Source organism: Haliaeetus leucocephalus, unplaced genomic scaffold, assembly GCF_000737465.1.
Source record: "Haliaeetus leucocephalus isolate CR32 unplaced genomic scaffold, Haliaeetus_leucocephalus-4.0 Scaffold450, whole genome shotgun sequence".
Classification (NCBI taxonomy): Eukaryota; Metazoa; Chordata; class Aves; order Accipitriformes; family Accipitridae; genus Haliaeetus; species Haliaeetus leucocephalus.
In genome coordinates, this window is record NW_010972886.1 from 705,892 (window position 1) to 727,351 (window position 21,460).

The 21,460-nt window shown below is 37.0% G+C and overlaps 1 protein-coding gene across 1 annotated transcript in view; it reads right to left on the reverse strand.

The window, feature by feature from the left end:
* Positions 1 to 21,460, reverse strand: part of GPR126 (G protein-coupled receptor 126) — a 113,548-nt gene that overhangs the window by 21,311 nt on the left and 70,777 nt on the right. The window contains exons 10-17 of the mRNA XM_010574611.1: positions 13,687 to 13,829; positions 12,862 to 12,976; positions 10,777 to 10,838; positions 9,082 to 9,289; positions 8,431 to 8,596; positions 5,014 to 5,154; positions 1,253 to 1,369; positions 66 to 111 (exon numbers count right to left, since the gene is read on the reverse strand). Of these exons, the coding sequence (XP_010572913.1) occupies positions 66 to 111; positions 1,253 to 1,369; positions 5,014 to 5,154; positions 8,431 to 8,596; positions 9,082 to 9,289; positions 10,777 to 10,838; positions 12,862 to 12,976; positions 13,687 to 13,829 (998 nt within the window). The remainder of the gene's footprint in view (positions 1 to 65; positions 112 to 1,252; positions 1,370 to 5,013; positions 5,155 to 8,430; positions 8,597 to 9,081; positions 9,290 to 10,776; positions 10,839 to 12,861; positions 12,977 to 13,686; positions 13,830 to 21,460) is intronic.

Consider the following 21,460-nt stretch of genomic DNA (forward strand, 5'->3'; position numbering starts at 1 on the left):
GTTGGTTTTTTAAAATTTTTTCCCCCCCCCCCCCCCCCCCCCAATTACAGTATTTTTAAACTTACCATTTTTGTTCATATCCCAGAAGACACAGGTAGGCTTAGGATCTTCCTAAGAACACATGCAAAAGTAGACTTTGTATGCCTCTTCAGACATAAACCTCATCAACATATGCATTTACAAGAGATGTTTTCCTACATATCTTTTCATTTAATGAGCAGAAGAATAAATATCATTTGGATTGTTGAAATTTTGTTTACTGTCAAATTAGAACTTGTTCTGCTGGAAAGACAGATCTACTCAGATTATAAAATCTAGAGTACTGTTCCTCTGCACTGTTCCTTTTCCACATCCTCCAAATAATGAAGTTTTATTGTCTCACTAAAGTTATCCATGAGTATGATGTCTTTACAGAGTCTAAATACTTTTTAATGTTCACTTTCTTAGGACTTCTCAGTGAATCCTCTATGTAACTGGCCTTGAAAATGTGCAAAAGCCTGCTGAACCTAAGTGGAGGTTGTTTTGTCTGACCTTAAAATTATCATTATAATGAAATGCAAGATAAAGTTAATTGAACTGTGAAAATTACAAACCAGGTTCTCATTACCTAAACAATTTACTTAGGTATTGCATTTTCACAGCTTCTTTCTTAACTTCTCTAGTGCTATCGTCTCTTTTGGAGTAGCTACTGACAACATGTCTGAGAACAGAGTCAAGCTCACACGTTTTTTGACTGAAACACTATGTGCCAAAAGGTTGCATTTGGTCTGTATTTCCCTAAATTAATTGTAGTCATCTTTTAACAACATGGTTCTGTCCATTCTTCCTTTGCTGAAAACCACATAACAACAAAATAACTCGGGGAACTATTAACAAAGCAATTGATGTTTGATCAAATAATTTAAGTCATTCTAAAGTTCCAGTGTAATAAATTGTGTCCCTGGTCACTGGTCATGAACATGGTCATGAATAGAGGTTTTGCCTCCAGTTATTGGCACAGAAATTGCCTCTGAGTGGCAGAATCAATAGTCTTTCAGATAGATGCTAGATCATGAACAGAGCAGGAATGTGTGAGGATAGGAGAGTTTATTTGTTTTTACTTTTTGCTTACTTGCTTTTGTTCTAGAGTTTTTATTTCCATTTGAGTTTATGTTCTTACTCAAAATCCACCCAAATCAATCAGGCTATATGCTTAGCCTTTACTATATATAATCTGCATTCCTGTTCCTCTGAATAACCAGTTTTGTTTTACCTGAATTTTGGTGTGCTTAATTGTAACCTTCACATAATCCTGAAGATCCTGGATGGTTATGTTTCCAATACTGCATGCCACCACAAAACTGGTCAAATTGGCAGGATTTTCTGCGTCCTTTGAAAGATTCAGAAAAATATAATAAATGCTTAGACAGCACATAACATAAAAGCTAGAGCACACAGTTTCATTTTTTGCAGCGTGCCAGAATAAATAAGTTGTCAGCATTTCTACACTTTTGATTATGCAATATAAGAACATTATGTTTATAAAATCAAATTATGGGTTTGCCTCATGGAAGTTTCCCTATTTTCCTTATAGTCATAAACATATAGGCACAATTATAGAGAGAGGTTAGAAGGCATAAGTTCCCCTTTTAATCGTTATGTCTGATGCCAACAAAATTATAACTCAAACAATGTAGCAGATAACAACCCATTATAAGATTAGCTCACTTCCCTAAACAAGAATGAACTAGCTTTCTTATCTTATTGTCGATGCTGTCCTTTTTAGTAGATGCAAAGTTTTTTGGGAATAACGTGTTTTCTATGTATAGTTGCTAAATCATCCTCTATCTTACAATGAATGACTAAGAAGTAGTAAACAAATTCAAAGCAGTGTAACATACTGTAGGAGATAATATTTCCTACAAGGTCTTATTTAATTGGAATTTAAATAGAAGACTGATGTTATCACTGAGAAATACCATTTCTAACCTGCAGTGAGAAAGCACCAGGTTGAGAATTTTCCAAATGAGAAGTTTTCCTTGGAAACTGATGATTTATGAAAATGGAAGTGAGCTTCCATTGAAACTTGCATAGTCACATGCCTGGTTAGCCTTGTGGGAAGCTGGGAAGCTTGGTCACTGCCTGCAGCAGATTTTAGGTCAAATGAAGTCTATTGCCACTCACTTTCCCTCCAAAAATCTGGGCTGCCAAACTCCTGAAGCCCCCTGATTCCTTCACTTTATCAGTTTTGTTAGCCTGACAAGGTATCAGGTATCAGCTTAGCACTGGGCTCATGAGATCCCACCACTTATGAGAGACAGAATAGCTTCAGTTATTAAGTGCACATTATCCTGAGAAGAACATTTCATTTAAGAACCATATGCAAGAGTTTTCAAACACAGTATTTCAGATTATACTGGAGCTTTGTGACATAATTTCCTAAAAACTTAAAAGTTGCAAAGGAATAAAAATACAGTTTTCTAGACAGTTCTTGAGCATTCAAACAAGAGAAAACCTCTTGACTACCACCTAAATTTCAACATCTGACGAAGTCTATGAAAACCTTTGGACAGATTTCTATGGGTTTCAGTGGATTCTGTCTCTAGCAGATAACAAAAACTAGAAATAAATATCAGGTGGTCTTTTTAAGGAAGGCAATTTATTCTTACTTGTCCTTAGAAAGGAAAAGAAATAATGTGTGCACTGAAGTAAAATACAGATGACTGCTTATTTAGCTATAAGGCTGTGCTTAGCTACAGTTAGGGGTAAGGTTTTAGCCAATAAAATATATAGAGGTACAAGGTAAAGCAATGCTGAGGCTAGTGTCAGTGATATAAATCTGGTCTAGTCTAGACAATCATTACAATTCACATATTTACCATATTTGCACATTATTTTCATGTCCTCAGAACTCATGAGGATGATCCTTCCAACCTAACTTTAGACATGTAAAAAGAAGGTCTAGAACTGAAGTAGCCATTCTAGAATTTCTTAAGATAGTCAATGAAAGGAAACTGGCACATCCAGGGCATAATCCATTTTACCTATTCTATACATCTAGGTCGAATACTGGTTGCATAAAAGTAAGTAATTTCAGAGGCTTTAAGGTATCCTGCCCAGTCTCCAGCTGCTACTGCAGAAGATCTCACATCTCTTACAGGTTTGTTGTCACCTCTGTTGGCCAATAGTACCTTTGCACCTTGGCGTGTCTGAAATTGCACTACACTCCTTTGTCTGGGCAACTGACGCCTAGTCCTGCACTAGGATGAGACGTGTCACACCTCAGTGGTGTCCATTCTTTTCCATCAACTGGCTTTGAAGGCAGCTTTTGGATAACAGTTCAGGCACAGGTATGCGCATTGAACACACCGGCCTTTGGTGAAATGAATCCCACCCTGAATAGCCTACATCAATTTTTCATATAGTCTTCTAAATAATGTAATCATCTGATTTTAATGAATGACAAGATAAAATTTACTAGCATTCCCTCAGTTGCAATAAAAAAAACCCTCCAGTGCTGTGAAGTATGATGTTTCACTGTTATGTTGAATGTTTATAAGAAATACAGCTAATAGCTTTGGGAATTTTTTAAATTGCAATTGGAATAAATATAGTTATGAAATACTTTTATACTAATGGATAAAGTTATTGGGTTTGAGATGGCATGTAGAACAATTTATTTTTAGCCTTTTTTTTTTTTTAGACTTACTTTATTTTTAGACTCACTAAAATGCAAGTTTTACACGTCACCCATGAATAGCTTGAAAAACACACAGAAAAAGGAAAAGAATTTTAGTTGCAAATGTAGGTGCAAATTTTCCTGTTTTTTGCTTTTCAATGACTTATTAAGTATCCCTTAGAAACACATTCTAGCATCATTAAAGGACACATTCTTACTTCATATGATTTTATGTCATTATGACAAGCCTACATCTGTATTCTTCTGGTTTCTTTATTAAATATATCCATCCTGTTTTTCATAAAAGCAGGCTTAAAATGAATACTATTTTAAATAGTTAAAGATACTTTGGGGTGTATTTCAGAAGGCAACTGAGGGTCATGGGTATTTTCTTGCCTAGATTATCTGAAGAATCTGGATACACTGCCAATAAAAACGATAATATAGGGACAATACAATACTACAGAGTTCTGCGGATGCACAAGAGCCAAAGGTCACCTGAAATACTAATGGGAAAACAAACTCAAGTCTTCTGAGGCTCAGTCTACAGTTCACTATGAAACAATGCTTCCTTCTTAATTAACTCATTTTTATTTTTTTTCAAAATAGGTATGCTTTTGGTTGTTTTTTTTCCAAGCTGCAAACTCTTCCTAATTTTTTTGGCATCTACCGTGCAGGAACTATTTATAAGTAGCATGTGATGGGACCCAAAGGAGAAAAAAACAAATCTACCTGAGTTCCTTTAGTTTTCAGGTACAAGTATTGTTATCCTTATTCCATATTAAAATACAGTGTGCTTGTGAGAATACATGTATGAAAAGAAGAATATTATGTATAGAAACAAATGTTCTCTGGCTGATGACCATCAGCCCAGAGTTTCCAGCTGAATGTTAAGTAGTCAGCTGGATATGAGTGCCAACCAAGGAAAAGAGAAAGAAAGAGTACTTGACAGCGTTATAGGCCAAATTCTCTTCTGATAGAAAAGAATCTGGCTCCACTGAACATCAAGGACCTATATTAATGCATTTTAAACGGAGTTATGCCCTTTAAGAGGCCTTGCTACTTCACTCTGATTATACGCAGCTGGGATACAGTTTTCCATAGATTAACCTGAGAAAGAGTTTATCTCACATATGACAGGAATTTGCAGTCAAATCACTGACTTTAATTCAACTTGGGCACTTGGACTATTTTGTCATTCTGAACATAACACTGTCTCTAGTGCCTACATCTGTTATCACCTTGTCATTCCTGTAACTCATGAGATGCTGTGAAATGATTATACTACAGGAAACTTTTAGCAGCTGGCTTTGTCTCACCCTAACTGAAATGACTTCAAACACATTAAAGTTTACCTGAAAAAGACCATTTTTATTGAAGAAAGTAAATTGAGCCCTGGATATAACTTCAAACTCATCTTGACTTAAATTCTTCAATAAACTTGGTGGCAGAACAACAGAAGCGAAGGCATTTGTCTGATCCTTGTCAAAATCTATCTGTTAAATAAAAACAACAGAAGAACATGTTCAAACAAAAATCAAACCATCCATTGTCACAACTGGGTTCACACCCTTACACAAAGATATCTCAACATGGGTCTAGAACCAATCAACACTAATATGACCCGTACCTATGTAAGAGTTGATGCAATAAATAAATAAAAAAAGGCTTATGAAGTTTTCCCACCCTTCAAGCATGAGATCAGTCTTCTGCTACAAAAAAAGCTATTAGATAAAACAAACAAACAAACAAACAAACAAACAGCTCCACTGCTATAATGATGATTTGGACATAATGAGATGGCAATAATGGCAGTCATAATTTTCAGTAAACTTCAAGACACTTTTCCTCATACCAAAAAACGTTGAGAACTGAAAAATATGCTCCAAATCCTTCTTTCTTGAGTTGTATTACTTAGTTTGATCTGCACATCTGAATTAATTCTCTTAGGAGCTTTTCTAGTTTCTCTGTTAGAGAACGGAGATTTTAAAATAATGATTAATGTCATCTCTCTATATTTATTGTGCTATGTAGCACAAAAAAGACATTTTCTGCCATCAATGTAAGCTTAATCTATACTGGCAACCTGTCAGACAGCTGAAAGCCCTCTATGGCACAGGGATGTAACTAGTGAGCAGGAAATAAATGAGGGTGAAAACTCGCATTTCATTAGCTACCAGGCAGTAATTCTATGACTGCATCGTCTCCCTTGGTGACACACTCATGCCACCCTACCCATCAAAGGAAGGGGAGCAAGCCATCTCACAGTGGCTCTGTAGTAAAAGCATTTAAGAATTTCACTGTGAGATTAGGAAACTCACACTCCTGACTTCTCCAGAGGCAACTTGCTCATGTATTTATGCCTCTCATGATCAGCTGTATGATTCTAAAAGCACCATTAGCTAATAGAAAGTTAAAAGCCATAGGCTACTGATAGATTTATTTAACTTCTAAATTTTCACTGATTTACTGTGAATAACAGGCACCTTTGGAAATTAGTGAGAAGTGGTTCATAGGTATCTTCTGACAGGGCTAAATACAGTTGAATAAAAGGTTTTCAAAGGACAATTCTGCCACATTAAACAGAAAGTGTGTGTGATAAAGATGTCCCATTAGGTATTGTCTGCAAATAGAGTGGAAGAGGCTTCTATAAAGAAGTGTGGATATATTACAGGAACAATTTAATAATATGAAAGACCAAGGGCTAAGTCAGTCAAAGGTTTGGCAAGAAACATAAAGACACAGGGGACCGAAAAAGAATCTTTCCAAATTGCCATGGATACATTTGCTTGATATCTACTTTAAGAAAAAAATATGAAATAAAATCTGGAAACACTCTGACATACAGCTTGAAGAGTTTAATGCTCCCTGATGAGCCTGGGATAGATCATCACATCGCTGGTGAAAAACCTGGGCTTTCAGAAGGGAATCTCCCTCCAGCAGGGATAGCAAGTATCTTTCCTGATAGGCATGGAAAATATAAGCAGTGACCACAGCTGCTGCAGACTTTTCTGGTAGGAAGGATGCTAAGAATTCTCAGTCAGCTGTTGGAAATGTGAAAGTCTGAGAATAAACTCATGTTCCAATAGGAACATTATAAATAATTTGACAGAGTTTGGGTTTTATGATTATTTAGACAGTGCTGTAATGAATGATTCCAGGGCAAAAAAATTCCTGGATGTCCTCAAGCCACAGATGGTAATTCTTATTATACATGCGAACATCCCAAACCTGGCTTCAGAATTTTTCCTTTCCTCTTTCCATAAATACAGGATGAAACCTGGAGGAGAAACGTTCATTTGATAACAATCAAAGAACAATCAGCTATTGACCTTCATAATAAGAGAGCTAAAAAAAGTAGATTTACAATCATAAAAAATTTCTAATAAAATTGATTCAAAGAATTTTAGCCAAAATATCTATGAATATAAACATGTGAAAACTCAATTACATTAAATCCATTTGTATCTATTTCAACCAGCATTTGGGTTTTGATCTAAATTCTATACACACAACACATAAAAGGCCTGCAGCCTATTATATTACTACTACTTTTTCTAGCACTGCCTTCATTACTGTTTTTGATTTTTACAGTACATAGTACTTTATAAAATGATCAGACATTTATTAGGATTGTTGTCTTGCCAATTTGCAGCAGGAATTAATTTGGTTCCATAAGATGCTTATACTCCAGTGATAGTCTTTAACACTTTTCATAATGCCATGTTTTATTTTAATTCAGTTTTGGTTCCTCTGGCCCAAATGATAGCATATTCCTTGAATTTTCTGTTTAATCTTTTCTGTGTGTTTCTCCAAGTAAGGCTCTCTGTATTTGAATGGTTAGACTCCCAGGAAACTGAGATTACGTTAACTCTGTCATAGACTTCTTATATAACTGTGAAAAAAATACATTGTACTACATTTTTAAAAGCATTTAGGTGCCATAAAATGCAGACAGGCATATAGTGAAATTTAAAAAGTCTCCGTGCCTCATTGCTACTGATTTCAACAGAGCCTTTGGAAAATCCCAGTAGGTGCTCATGTGCATCTCAAATGCTATTTCATAGCTTTTAAATGCCTGAGCTTCTATATTTGTGAAAAAAGAAGAAAAAATATTTTTGAGGTGATGATAAATATCTTAACTATAGCAGCCTGTCTAGATACTGTAGCACTGGAGACCATTCTGTATTTTGAGTGACCTGTGTTTCTTTTATTTTTCATGTCTAGGCTGGTCAAGCTCCACATGAATGTCTTGAACTGCCTCGGACATCCCAAATGGCATAAGCCTATCAACCTATGTGTGGACAACTGGATCACCCTTAGGTCTCTGTTAGCAGTAGGTGTTTAAACTCTACTGGAAGGTTGAAGACCTATTGTATCTGCATAAATCTATGTGTAGATACCTACCTTTAGGTGTCTTATTCTAAAGCTGAAATGCATCAGTGGAGTTGTTAGCTAGTGTACAATGGGTAACACAGCAGACTTTTAAAGATTATTTTCCCTTTTCATTAGTAAAAAAAAAAAACCTCCTGAAACGGAAAAAATTCTGTTCTGGATTTGTAAGCAAATTACTTTTCATCCGTATGGAACATGTGAGTTTATCTGGGTTTCCTGTCACTCAAGGAAATACATTAATCTGTTTGGATGATTGCAGGAAAAAGGAAATAGTAGGGGGAGAATTGGGAGTTGTAAGTGGTTTTATAGGAACCACAGTAAACACACTTGGAACAACAGGAACATTTCATGTTCAAATACAACTGCTTGTTCCATACCTGGAAATCGGATGCATTATTCTGTGGACTGACACTGAAAGAACCACCTCTGAATGAAGTTGAGTTTATAGAAGACACTCCAAGTGCGAGGTTTCGTGTTGAAATACTCATGGATGGTCCAGTGAACTGGATCTTTAAAGCCAAGGCATCGATAGTTTTCAGAGCTCTAAAACCAGGAATAAAATTATTCTAAAAACTGAATACAGAAAAAAAAAAGCTATGCTCTATGCTTTCCATGTTTAAGACGATCCTCTTATTATTGACTATGTTTCTATCACCCATCTGTGTATTCACACGGAGACTGTAGGGCTGTAAATTTATGCACCTCTGTTGAGAACAGAAGCTTTTGATTGACAGAAATGATATGACTACATATCACTGGTCCTGAAATAATTTTCCGACAATACTTAGATCTATGTTGTGTCATATATCAGGAGAGTTCTTTTCCATCCAAATACTTTAACTTTGCCAGGCACATTAATTTTAGTACAAATAGAAATATTTGTATATCTAATTTGGAAAATTCTTTTTGATGCAAATCAGAAAAGTTTGATTTTTATACTGCAATTGTTTGTCTACATATGGAAGGGTGAACACTTCCAAGCTTGCAGGTTGCTCTCAAAAGCTTGTCTCAAATGCAGAAATACTTACTCTGAAGATGATGCTGCCAATACACTGTCTGAACTGGTTAGAATATTGGAAAAAATTGTGACCACGGTAGAACCCAGAGATTCATCAATTTCTTCATCATTCACAATTTTTTTGAGCTTCTGCACAACATCATTTACTTTGTCTGAGGTTAGCTGCTGCCCTTCACCAGTGAGATTCAGAAGCTGATTGGCTATATCAGCTGCGTTTTCTGTAAGTGTACATGTAAAATGAAGTAAAAAGAGAAAAAAATGTATATAAGTCCTGAAGAAATTCAGAAATACAAATTTTTATCCTCATTGTGGAAAGCTAAAGCGTGTTCTGTGGTACTTGTAATGAAGATAGGATTTTATCATTTTATCAAATTTATAATTTATGAAAAAGTATATAGAACCTGCTGATTATTATACATTGTCCTCATTGGCTGTGTCTTTCTTTTCCTTAATATGATTTGAGTTTGTAAATCAGAATTATTATTGAAAGGACTGATTGAACAAAAAAAGGGAAAGTAAGGAATAAAAAGAACATTTTCTCTCTTTTTTTTCTCCTTACGGTATCCTTTCTTTTTCACTGGGAAAAACAGTGTCACTCTTGAAGTGAAAGAAATGCATCCAAAGTCACTATTACTGAGAAAGCATTCACCCTTTTAAGCTTTGGGGAGAAAGTCTGACCCCACTGCAAATATTTCAGTTCCTTCAGAAGACTGTATTCTTACTCAGAGTGTTGGCAAGCGCAATGCACAAGCAAATTTAATGAGAAGAATCTTCCTGGTAAGAAAAGTTTGACAGTGTGTCCAATGGCGATACATTAGTGTAAATCACATGTTAAACTCTAAGTTTGATGCCACCTGGATAGAAAACTAATGTAAACACTAACAATTTACAATATCAAAATATGTGAGATTTATTGCAATTCGCAAATAAGATCTTGAAAGAAGATCAGCCTTCTTTAGTCTGCAACTGGCTGTGCTTTTTTAAGGTTGTGTTTTGTAATATAGCTTTTGCTACATTTACTGTAGCATGTTATTTTACATTAAATGATGTTTTCATATAGCCTGACTGCAAATACTCAATCAACTAAGGTAGGTAGCCAGGCTCCCTAGGACCCCTCTATCAGTGGAGAAAGAAAAAGAGGCTTCTCCAAGAAAGCAATTCAGAATAGGAGCTTACTGTAGGTGCTCTGAATTACTTATGAAAGTATCATTCTCTTCTCTAGCTCTGGCACTGAATAACGGGGCCATAAAATTGTCGTCTATTTATTTTATTACTCCTTTAAGGACAGAATGACATCAAGGGGTGTTTTGCAAACTGAGAATAAATCTGAAAATATCTGATCGTAAGCCCAGTGAAGAGAGTGGGAGTCTTTCCACTGGCACCTACAGGCATTGGAAACATTTAAAAATTTGTCTGAACCTGAATATCAAATTGAGGCAAGCTACCACCTGACTCTATTCTTGCTTAAATTACCTGAAGAGTTTGATTTATTTCATTAATTGGTATCCAGAATTGGGCTGAGTTCAACTTGGTGCACTTCCCCAGAGTTTAAATATTTACTTTGCACTGATTTTTTAGAAAGATTTTAAATAACTTAACATAAAGGAGGAAGATATTCTTCCTTAATGTAACCTCCTTATAGTAAGCAGTAACCAAAGTCTACAAAACTATTCCTTTAGCCAATGGCCAACATCAATATACTCACCTGTGCAATTTCTAAGATCAGGCTGGCCCCAGTATGATGTATAATTCTGCAGACCCAAATAGCTAAAGAGGAAAAATTACAAAATTCACATGAATACGATAGCAAAATTATGTAAATGTTTCATATTTCTTTTGTAGGTGTCACAGTGGTCTACTCTTCTCAATTCACAATTTTCCTAGCAACTTGGCCCCTAGTAAAATGAAATATGTGGAATTATGTGATCAATTAAGTAACAGTGCTGAGAGAAACCCTAGTTCTTTTGGACAAATTCCCAGCTGATTCCTATACTGATCTGATAAACTGCATCAGTGGAAATTCTGGCCTTGTATTTCAGGAAAGACCCAAATGTTGCCACAAACTATTATGCCCCTATTATGGCCTAATTGGATGCTGTTCCTATAATTACCCTTTGATATAAAGGGCTTTGCTCAAGTCAATAGCAGGCCATAATACCTCTCAGAAGAACATGCAGAGGAGCTATGCGGAGATATAAACTTATGCTACCCATGAAAACTAGGGCAGGTCACGATCAGATCCAGGTCCAAGGTGAGGGGCAGATATAAAGGTTTATTTTTTCAAAATGCTTTTTTAAAAAGCCTTACCATAGAAAAATACCCAGATGTGGCTCCAAAATTAAACACACTTTTCCCTCAGTTTTCTTTAAAGACAGTCATGTTATCATAGCATGTCAAAGGCAGGATGGAGGATGCGAGAAAGTTATCCTTTCACTCAGCACATGATAGAATAAAGTTATTCCTCAGTTGATCGCTATTATAGCAGCACACTAGCAGGTAACCTTCTACTGTGGGATGCGCAGGACTAGAGGAGACCATTAGAAGAGCTTCCTCTTCTTTCAAAACACATCCCACCTGTGCTCCATATTGGCAAAAGCTAGTGGAGGCAGAGGCAAGGAAAGAATAGCACAGTGCAGAACACAGTAATTTTTTTTAAGAGAAGTGCTGCACATGGACAATCAATGGTATTGTGTAGACCACAAATGAACAATGAAGATAAGCAATACTGGGGCAGCAAAGGCCAGAAACCTTAATTTTTAATGATTCTGAGGCTCTGACAAAACAATTTGGCTTCTGCACTATTCTCTCTACAACAAAATCTGGTCAATCAGAATCGAGCAGTTCTTGTACAAGATTAAGAGGCTGAGGAAGTGAGTTAGTTAAATATAATGCTGGTTGCTTTCCTGTTTGGCACAGAACCTCAAAGCTGATTCATATCCATGTTGCCATATTGTTTTCAAAAAGTAAAAGATATGGTCTTCTCAGAACATGTTCCAGATGCAATGTAGGCAGATAAGACTACTATATTGCATGTAATGGTGATTATCCTAAATACTGAAGAAATTAATTAACATTGCATCATCATAGCCATGTTTAAGGCACTCAAAGGAGATCAAAGCCATAGTGTTTTGGTAATATATGAAAGGAAGTAATAATATTCCCATTTTACAAATGGGAAATAGAGATACAGTGTCTAAATCTTCTGTACATGTTCCCAAAGAAAGCTTACATTAGGGAACATTTATCATAAACCTTAAAAACACAAGATCAAATCTTTAAGCATAAGATTATCCCCACCTTCAGTCATGACTAACTACTGGCAAAATACTTGTTTCACAGAATTTCTTTTACTTTTCCTTAACGAGATGAGAGGTTCTGATTTAAATCAAATACACATCTCATCTTCATAGAATTTTGTTGAGAATTTCTCATACAAGTCAGATAGTAGTAGAGGAGTGGTAGCAAATGTGAAACTTTGGTTTCAGTAACATAAACAGCATGACTTGAAGAAAGCCGTTTCATTCTGTAAGAAGGTGCTATTTTTATAGTCCCTTTGAACATATATTAATTGTGACCCTCAATATGCCCTGCAGAAGTGGTTGATGAGCTTTTTTTTCTTACCAATGAAGTACATACTCTTACTGCACACACATAATCTCTCACAGTATAGAAACCATCTTCCTGAAATACAATACCAGCCAATGGCAACCATTATGGGGGATGCAGTTTAACTATATAACCAGAAAGTTGCATTTGAAGCTCTCGGCTTCTCAGATATTTGAATACCTACCAGGTTCTTGATGCAGTCTGAACTGAGCTCCCATGGCATAACGTGAAATTGGTCACAGTTGGTCTGGTATCTGGCCAAAAATAGTTCGGAGGGTTTTCTTCAGCTAAACATTTTTCTGTAAAAATAAAAGTATATCAGTGTTAATGGTAAATTTCTTGATCTAATAATTTTCCATTTCTTGTCCTCAGCTCATCAACCAGTCTACAGCACAAAGCTGTCTTCAAATGAAATGCTTGGTTGTTATCTATGGAGTAGTGGCAATAGAGGAGCGCACAACAGGGGACAACATATCCTGCTGCTGCTCAAGGGAAAGGATTAAACGTGCATGCTGCATCCACTGCACTCCACCAGCCCCTACCTCCTCCTTCCCAAGGGAAGGGCAATCTCTGACTGAAAGAAGGTGAATGGGAAAAGATGAGAGCTAGAAGAAAATTGATTAAAGGCAGCAGCTGGCAGAAGCACAAGCAACAGAGTTGAGGAGCGGGCATGAGGGGCCTTGGAGGTCCAAAATGTCTCTTTATAGCTCTGGCTGTAAATAATATTTCTTCATCCTCAAACTACCAGAGGAGCTGTCAGGAACTGTCCCAGCCTCTTTGAACCAGACAGCAAAACACTAACAAAAGCAATGTGGACAACTGTGTTTGTGTTAAAAGAGGTATCTTGAGCACAGCTCTCTCAGATTAGTGGAACACTGAGGCTTAAAGGGACAGTTTAAAATCTGAAACAGTCATACTGTTTGGAAATTGTGATTATTTTAACACAAAGATGCTTATTTATGGACAAGCAAACAAACTCTGTTGTGTAACAAAGCTGAAAACTACTTACCCACTGGATCAACTTTCACACTATCAAGCTTGTATCCTCCTTCTATGGTCCCATTATTATTTATGAGCTTCTGTCGGATGTCTTCCTCTTCTAAATTGATGTTGTTGGTAGAATTATAAACCAGAAGAGCCAAAACCCGAAAACTGCAAGGAAAATTATCTGAGTGTTTGAGTCAGAACAGCAGAAGCCAAATGTGTGGAAATAAAAATATCTGACAAACTCTGGTTTTCTGCGTATGGAACAATGTCACCAAGACAATGTTGCTCATTATCTGTAAATTATTATTTTTGTATATATAGGACCACAACAAGAAAGTACGGTTGGGAAATTTCATCCTCTAGTTACCATTAAAGAAGCATCTCATCAACAGAGCTAAGAAATGTTTTCAGAATATTTAGATTATTTTAAAAGATAGTAAAAGATGAAAGTATAAAGTTGAAAGTTGTGAGTTCTAAATGGGCCCCAATTGATTTTAAAAATCTGGTTGCTGATGGCTTAGGAACTTAAGAGCTGATTCATCCCACCTTACAAATCTTGTCAGGATGGGACAAGTCAACCTCCAGAGGGTCTATCTCTTCACAGTCTACAGAGGAAGACTAGAAGATTAATAAATAACAGATGCCTAACATTTAAATGTTTAAATTTTGATGGAGAGAAAAACACCCTGACATACTTCTGAAACTTTTAGTCCTAATTAGGAAAGTCTAGTTGCTCAGATGAGTAATTCAAGTTTGAGCAGTAATAGCTGTTTTGTACTGTAGCCCACTGCTACTTTCTTGGGCATAAGAAGTAGTTCAGAGTGCCCAAGTCTCTTTCCTGTGAGAGAAATAAAACAGTCCCCACCCTTGTCCAAAAACATAGCTTTTCTGGAAGGGAAATAATGAACAGAAAAGCAGTTCTAGCAGGACACAGGAAAGCAGCCCAGAGTAGAAGGCTCAAAAATTTCCTCCTGGGACACAGAAGACACATGTTGGAGAAGAGAATATGCCGGTACCCAAGAGCATTGCTTGGCTCTGGCTAGTAGGAGGTGACGCCACTGAAGCATGGAACATTGGATCTCCATGGGAGCCAAAATGTGGAAAAAAGGAAAAAGCAAGCCTGCTTTGGGCTGTCTTCATCTTAGCCTTGCCCTTGGATACCCAGCAGCCTGAATAAAGGCAGACCTTCGCGGTGTGTGAGCAGTTCCTGGCAGCCTGGGAAGTGGCAGCACTGCCAGCACACATACAGTGAGAAGGGCACACACTGAACAGAGGTGCTTCACCAGTGGCCCCCCATGCGAGAAAGCAGCAGTGACCTAAAAGGTCTTGCGGTCTTCTTGAGGAAGAGTAGGAGAAAAAATCTGTAGGTGTGCTGTATGGGAGAGGGCTAGTAGGGTTTTCAGGTACCCCTTCCTAGACAGACCAGGACTCCATTTCCAAAAATCTTCCAGAAAGACATCCCCATGATGACAGCTCAGAGTTGCACTTTCCAGAGGTGCCTAATCTGGTACAGTATAAAACTGTACCTTAGTGTACAGATGTTCCTCTTAGATGGCAGAGTTAATTCTCTTTCTGTCAGTCATCAATCTGAAAACTGAGTAACTCCAACCAATAATTCTGAAGTATTCTCACTAGTGAAATGGCATTAAAAGAGCTGACATTAGAAAACAACCTTTCAGTCTAGGAAAAAAAAGAAAAAAAGCAAAGCAAAGCCCAAACCTCAGAAAGAAATCATGAATGTGAACTAAATTCTCCACACATTTCACTATTGCAGCTGTAAAGAAATAAGCAAATAAATATACACAGTCCATGGTTGGTGGGGTTTTTTTTGTTTGGTTTTTTGGTTTTTGGGGTTTTTTTGCTGTTGTTGTTGTTGAATACCAGTACACTTCTCTTTTTTCTTGCCATATCTGCTGTTTTACTAGTTACATGTTGCTGGAGAAGATAAAAATGTGACTACCTGCTGGGTTGGCTTGTTTTTTCCCCAATGGATGTATTTTAGCAGAGAAATTCCAGCTATCCCTGGCCAGGTTGCTCCTGCCCTGCTCCCAGAGATACTGAGTTCCTCCTAACATTCCTTTGGTCTCTGTGGAGTGTTTAAAATATGGCAATAGCCTCATTAGGGTGGATGTGCATTAGCAGGCTTTTGCTGTATGCCTTGTATATATTACAAGGCACAAGTTTATTATGGCATTTATTTTTAGCAGAAGCATGGAAATTGCCTAGGGGATTGCCAATTCCCTCAACCCTCCAGTACTTCAGCCCCAGAGTCTCCTGGCACTTAACCATCTTTCCTAAAAGATTCTGGCTTCACTCATCTATTCCCTTTACTTCAGAAGAGGAAAACTTAATATACTGATGCCACTCCCTACCTCAGCACTTTGGCTGCAAAACAGAAGTCATAAGTTAACAGTCACTGCTACTGCTATGGTGCCTATTGCAGGACTCCCAACTAACCAAAATGATATTTAGTACCCATAACCATGCAGAGGGATAATGGCAACAAAACAGAAGGGATAATGATAGATGAGGTAGAACTGGTTACAGTTATCTCAAACAATTATAGAGAAAAGTATTGATTATGAAGCCCTGATAAAAATAATTTGTTAAACAACTTCGTTATTTGTTTTCTGAGAAACTCTTAGACCACAAGTCATATATACTGTGTAATAGGAGCCTGTTCCATATTATGATGAAAACATTTTCTATAAACTTTTCAGAATGACTCATGCTAGCTTCCCAAAGTAAATAAATACCTTTTAACTTGACAGCTGACGCAATATGAAGCTGAGTGCTTCCTTCCACTTTTGTCACACTCAGATCCCAAAAAGAAAACATTTTAATGGTGAAGAACAAAGTTCTTGATTTCGGAAACAGTAGGCCTACACTCAGATAAATGGCAACACTGCCATGCTCTTCTGGTGTCACCAGATTTGCTACACCCAACCTTACATCTTTTATTGTGTGCCATATAAAACCAGACAGATTCTCACAGCAGTAATCAATTACAAATTACACATCCCCTGCAGTAACCTGTACTGCTAGTATTACTGCTGTCAATATAAAAAAATGGACTGTGGTGTAGGTAAACACAATGGGGATAAGTATTTATGCCTCTCTTCTCTTTGACTGAAACGGTGACAGCTGGAGCAAACAGGAAAGCAGGGGAAGACCGGCGCCTATCCCACTTTGTCCTGGTCTGTTGAGCTAAGCTGGCTCTGAGAGAGGAGTTTACGGAGCTGCATCCTCATCAGAGGCAAAGGAGGCGGTGGGGGTGCCTGCACTGCCATGGCACATACCACAAAGCCGGCTTTCTTCTCTGGCAGCGTGACTCAGAGCTATTCCAGGACAGTGTGCCTACACACAGGCTGTGGTCTTACTGCTATGCGATGCGAGGAGCCTGAAGGAAGCATTAACAAACCATGCGAACCGTGCAGCACGAACTGTCTCATACCTGAAGATATGTGGTTGATGATTAGCAACGCATATTTCTCCTCTCATTTCAGTTCTACAGACAGGCTGAACTAATACTGAATCACTGTGGTTGTCAAACTCTTCAACAATTCACTGTTAATTTCTTTCGTAGTTAATGTTAGTTGATGTAAAGTATATAAAGAATCATTTTTAAAGCACCTAAACAGTCAGGGAGTCTAATTTTCCACTAAAAGGCACTGGGAATTTCACTCCTAACTACCTTGGCATATTTTAAAAAGTTTTAAGATGTCAGCATTAAATTCTTTACCAATCTTGCTGTTACATTGGCTTTGAAGATAAGCAGTGATGGGTAGCTGTAACTCAAGACTGGCAGCACAGGTAGACCCACATAGTCACCTGTAAACACTACTGACTTCTTCACGTTAACTGGACAGACAAAAAAAGAGCTGACTATTGCAGAAGTCACTCAGTGAAAATGTAATACAAACAGCAGACAAAATGTTAGAAAACACACTGAATGAGACAGAAAGAAATATGAAAGTAGAGGGAAATTAAAAGCATTCCACAAAAGCATCTGAGTTTTGGGTAAACTTTTAGTTGAGGTGATTTTGACTGTGATACCTTTAAAATGTTCAGAACAGAGAGCAAAAAAATAGGACTGGGCATAATAGACACATTCAAAGTAATGCCAAGGGTGAAGAGCTTCCTTTCTCAGCAGAACATGATGTTATAGAAAAAAAAATAGTATCTGAGACTTCAGGGCACAAGACTAAAAATGGCACCTACTTTTTGGACTACTAAAAATAAAAGCTTCCTAAGCCTTCCTTTTAAGTTAATGGCCACTGTATCAGAACAGTGCTGCGAGGCACCCCTCTGTGCCTGTCCTTATGTCTCCGGGCCTTGCTCCTCCTTGCAGATCTGGAGTGGGAATGAAAACAACTATGGCTTTTCAACAGAAAGCACTTATAATATGTGATGATTTGGTATGAAGACTATTCGTTATTAGAGAATGTAGCAGAAAAGCAAAACAGAAAGGGCTGGAATCCCTCACATTTCAACAGCTGGTCTTCACTGAAATGAGTTTTTGGTTATGCTTGAACTATGTTCCAAAACAACAAAGAAAACCCCCATTCCCCAATACACTGCTTTCCTAAAAATGGCATCTAACAATGTCAGGTTTACACTAAATCCGGTTAAAGTCAGTGGAAAGACAAAGGCAGTCATTGGAAACTGGATCAAGAACAGGCAGCTTCAGCAGGAGACTAAGAAGGGATCATCCTTGAGTCACTTGGGAAGAATTCCCAAATTCCTCCATCTGTGATGAAGGCTTTCTTTACAGGTCATGGACACAAGATGCCAGCAGGGCACTGTGGAGAAACCTGTAGATTTCTGCTTGGCTCTTTGTTGGTCAATTTTTCAAGCAGAAATATTACCCATAATGTACACACTATGTGGCATTTTAAAATGTTGCTCAGCACTGGTCAAAGCTGTCCCTTATTGCCTTTGGTAACAATGAAGTTGAAGTTGGGGGGAGTAGAAGTGGGCCCGGTCCAAGTTATTCCTAAAACCGCACCAGAAGAAACCAGGAAAATTTTTAAAATACGAATAGGCATCACAGATGTGTTCACTTACAACAAGAATAGCATTATTATTTCATAACAAATAATTTGAAGTAATCTACAAAGAATGCAAAGGCCTAATACTTTACTCTGTAAAGATACTTATAAAAGCAAAATTATGCTCCTCCAATGTTGCTAACTCCTGTTGAAAACTATTACACAACCTAATTAGCTTAAGTTTTATTCAAGTGCATTAAACTTTCCATTAAGCAACACGGGACCCAAGAACACAGCATGCAGGAGCCTGAATCTGCCTCACTGATACTGGTGGCAAAACTCCCATGGACTTAAAAAAAGTGGGACTAGGCAAGGGCAGCTCTGATTTCCTGCTTTCCACTCTATTTTCATTCCTAAGAGAAGGGATTTCAGTTTAAATTTAGCGGTCTTTACACAGGTGGCTGCCACTGTGGTTTTTAATTTGGATGAGTTGTTTAACAGTACTAACATTAATTTGTTTCACATAGTAGAAGCAACTGAACGCAGGAAATATGCCAAAATTGTGACAATCAAGTAGTGGAAGTTGGAGCAAACATAATCTTATTTGTGTGTTAAGTGGAGAAAAGGTTATAAATGAATTGGGGCCTGAATTCGCAAAATTGCTTGCAAAATAAAAGAAGAAAGGAGAAGCAGGGGAGCTGAGCTGCTTCTTAAAGACTAATTCCCCTACTGAGGCAGCCCTATATAGTCATCTGGCAAGACCTAGGATCAGTAGGACCTTTCTGAGAAAAGCAGCAGCAGCAGTCATAGAAAGTTTTGACAAAGCTGCAGAGTGCTAAAAGGCAAAGAATTAATGAAAGAAACAAACACATTTATAATTTATCTACATAAAATCCATAAATCGGCTTCACTTTCAAAGGTTTGTGCAAAATAATGGTGGACAAAGAAACAGCTATGTCCATAGCACATTCTGAACTCCTGTCTACTTTATTTTGAACAGCTGTGCTTTCATTAAGAGATGGGAACAGTATGACCAGAGGAAAAACTTAAACACAAAGTCAAGTATAGCATGATAAAATTCTGTCTATTAAAGTAGTTAATAATATACCAAAATATTATCTTGATACACTGCTGTCATCCAGAGATCTCACAGTATTAAAGGTGCTGATAGTAATATGCACTTTTGGACTTGGCACACTGTTTGTCTCTCATCACCGTGTACATAAATGCCTAATAAGCACAGTGTACTTTGGATTTCTGCAGCTCATAGGACACAGCAATGAAAGAATAACAATCCACTTCCATATTTTTGTTTTGTTTTGCTCTTCTCCAGAATGCAGTAGAGTTTAAAATATTTATTTGGAAAACACCTATTTTTAACATGCCAAAAAAAGCCAGCTTCCTACCTCCCACTTTCAGCTTCTATTTCTTCTCTGAAACATTCTCTGTAATGATTCTTCCTCTTTCACTTGCAAGAAGACTAGGTGGGGAGACTGATAACAGAAGTTCCTTGATAAGGTAGCACTGTGGTAAATAAGGGTTGAAGCAAAGCAAAATGCATAGAAAAGGTTGGGAAAGGTTGTTTTGTTGTCTGTTTGTTTGTTTTTTGACCATTGTATAAAATACTAATCCAAAAGGTAAGGAAAAAAGATGCGATCTGAATGATAAGAATATGAATTCATATAAAGAGAGGGAAAACTTCTCAAAGAGAAATTTAAGGAATTATGAAATCTTAGAAATAAGAAGGCTATGATCTTGTGGAAAATTCAGAAAAGAGAGATAAGGTTTAGTGAGTTAGACTAATATGTTAAGTTCTGTAAAAGACAAAGTTAAGACCATGATACTTACGGGTTAGGTCTTAAATTTTAACTGTGGAGTGAAATTCTGTTCAGATGAACATGAAGGTAAAAAGAATATAAAGTACTTAAAAACTAAGGGAAATAGTGGAATGTCTAAAACTGCAGCAGATTTATTCTTGAGTATCCAAAGGGGAGAAATAATGGACAACAAAAAATGGACAACTATTCACAGAAATAATTTGTAGGAATATTTAATTAATAGAAACTGTATGAAATCACACTGTAAGCAAGTTATGTACAAGACCTCAGCCGTAACATTTCAGTGGATCACCTGAGCAGTGAGAAATTAACCTTATTTCCATTAGAAATTAAAAACTTCCAACCTGTAACCTGCTAATTTTTTATACCCCAAAATGTTACTCTGGTGTCTTGTAAGATTGCCTTAAAATGCTACCTGGGACAAATCCAAGAAAGTGGAAAAACTAATACAGTATCTTGAAAGCAACGATCAGAAAGTAGTAGGAAAAAAAGTTTGCTTTCTGGATCTTCGAGATTCAACAGATTTCTTCCTCGCAAAATCTAGAAACAGCTGTGTGAACCTCAAAGAACTGGAAACCTGGTGACTAAACCAAGGAACACTGAAGAGTACTGGGAAGCTGATCCTTCTTTTGTTTCAGAAGGGAAGCAATGTACGATGATAGACATATATTCAGAAGACCTAAAGCTAGGAGAACACCAACTTTTCCCAAATGTTTCTCTTGTAAGAGGTAAATTATGCATGAAAATATATGCAAGCCATGAAAAATACATAAAAAACAACAAAAAACCTGTGTATATATATTTTTATATAGGTATATGTGCATATGTAATGTGTAAGAAGTGTAATTTTTGTTAGTCATATATCATGTAGCTCAATTAAATTTTTAATTATCCCTGTGTTACACCAAATGGGTTGCTAGGTTGGGCAGAATCTTGACTTCTCTTTTTTTTTTTCTTTTCTAAGAAA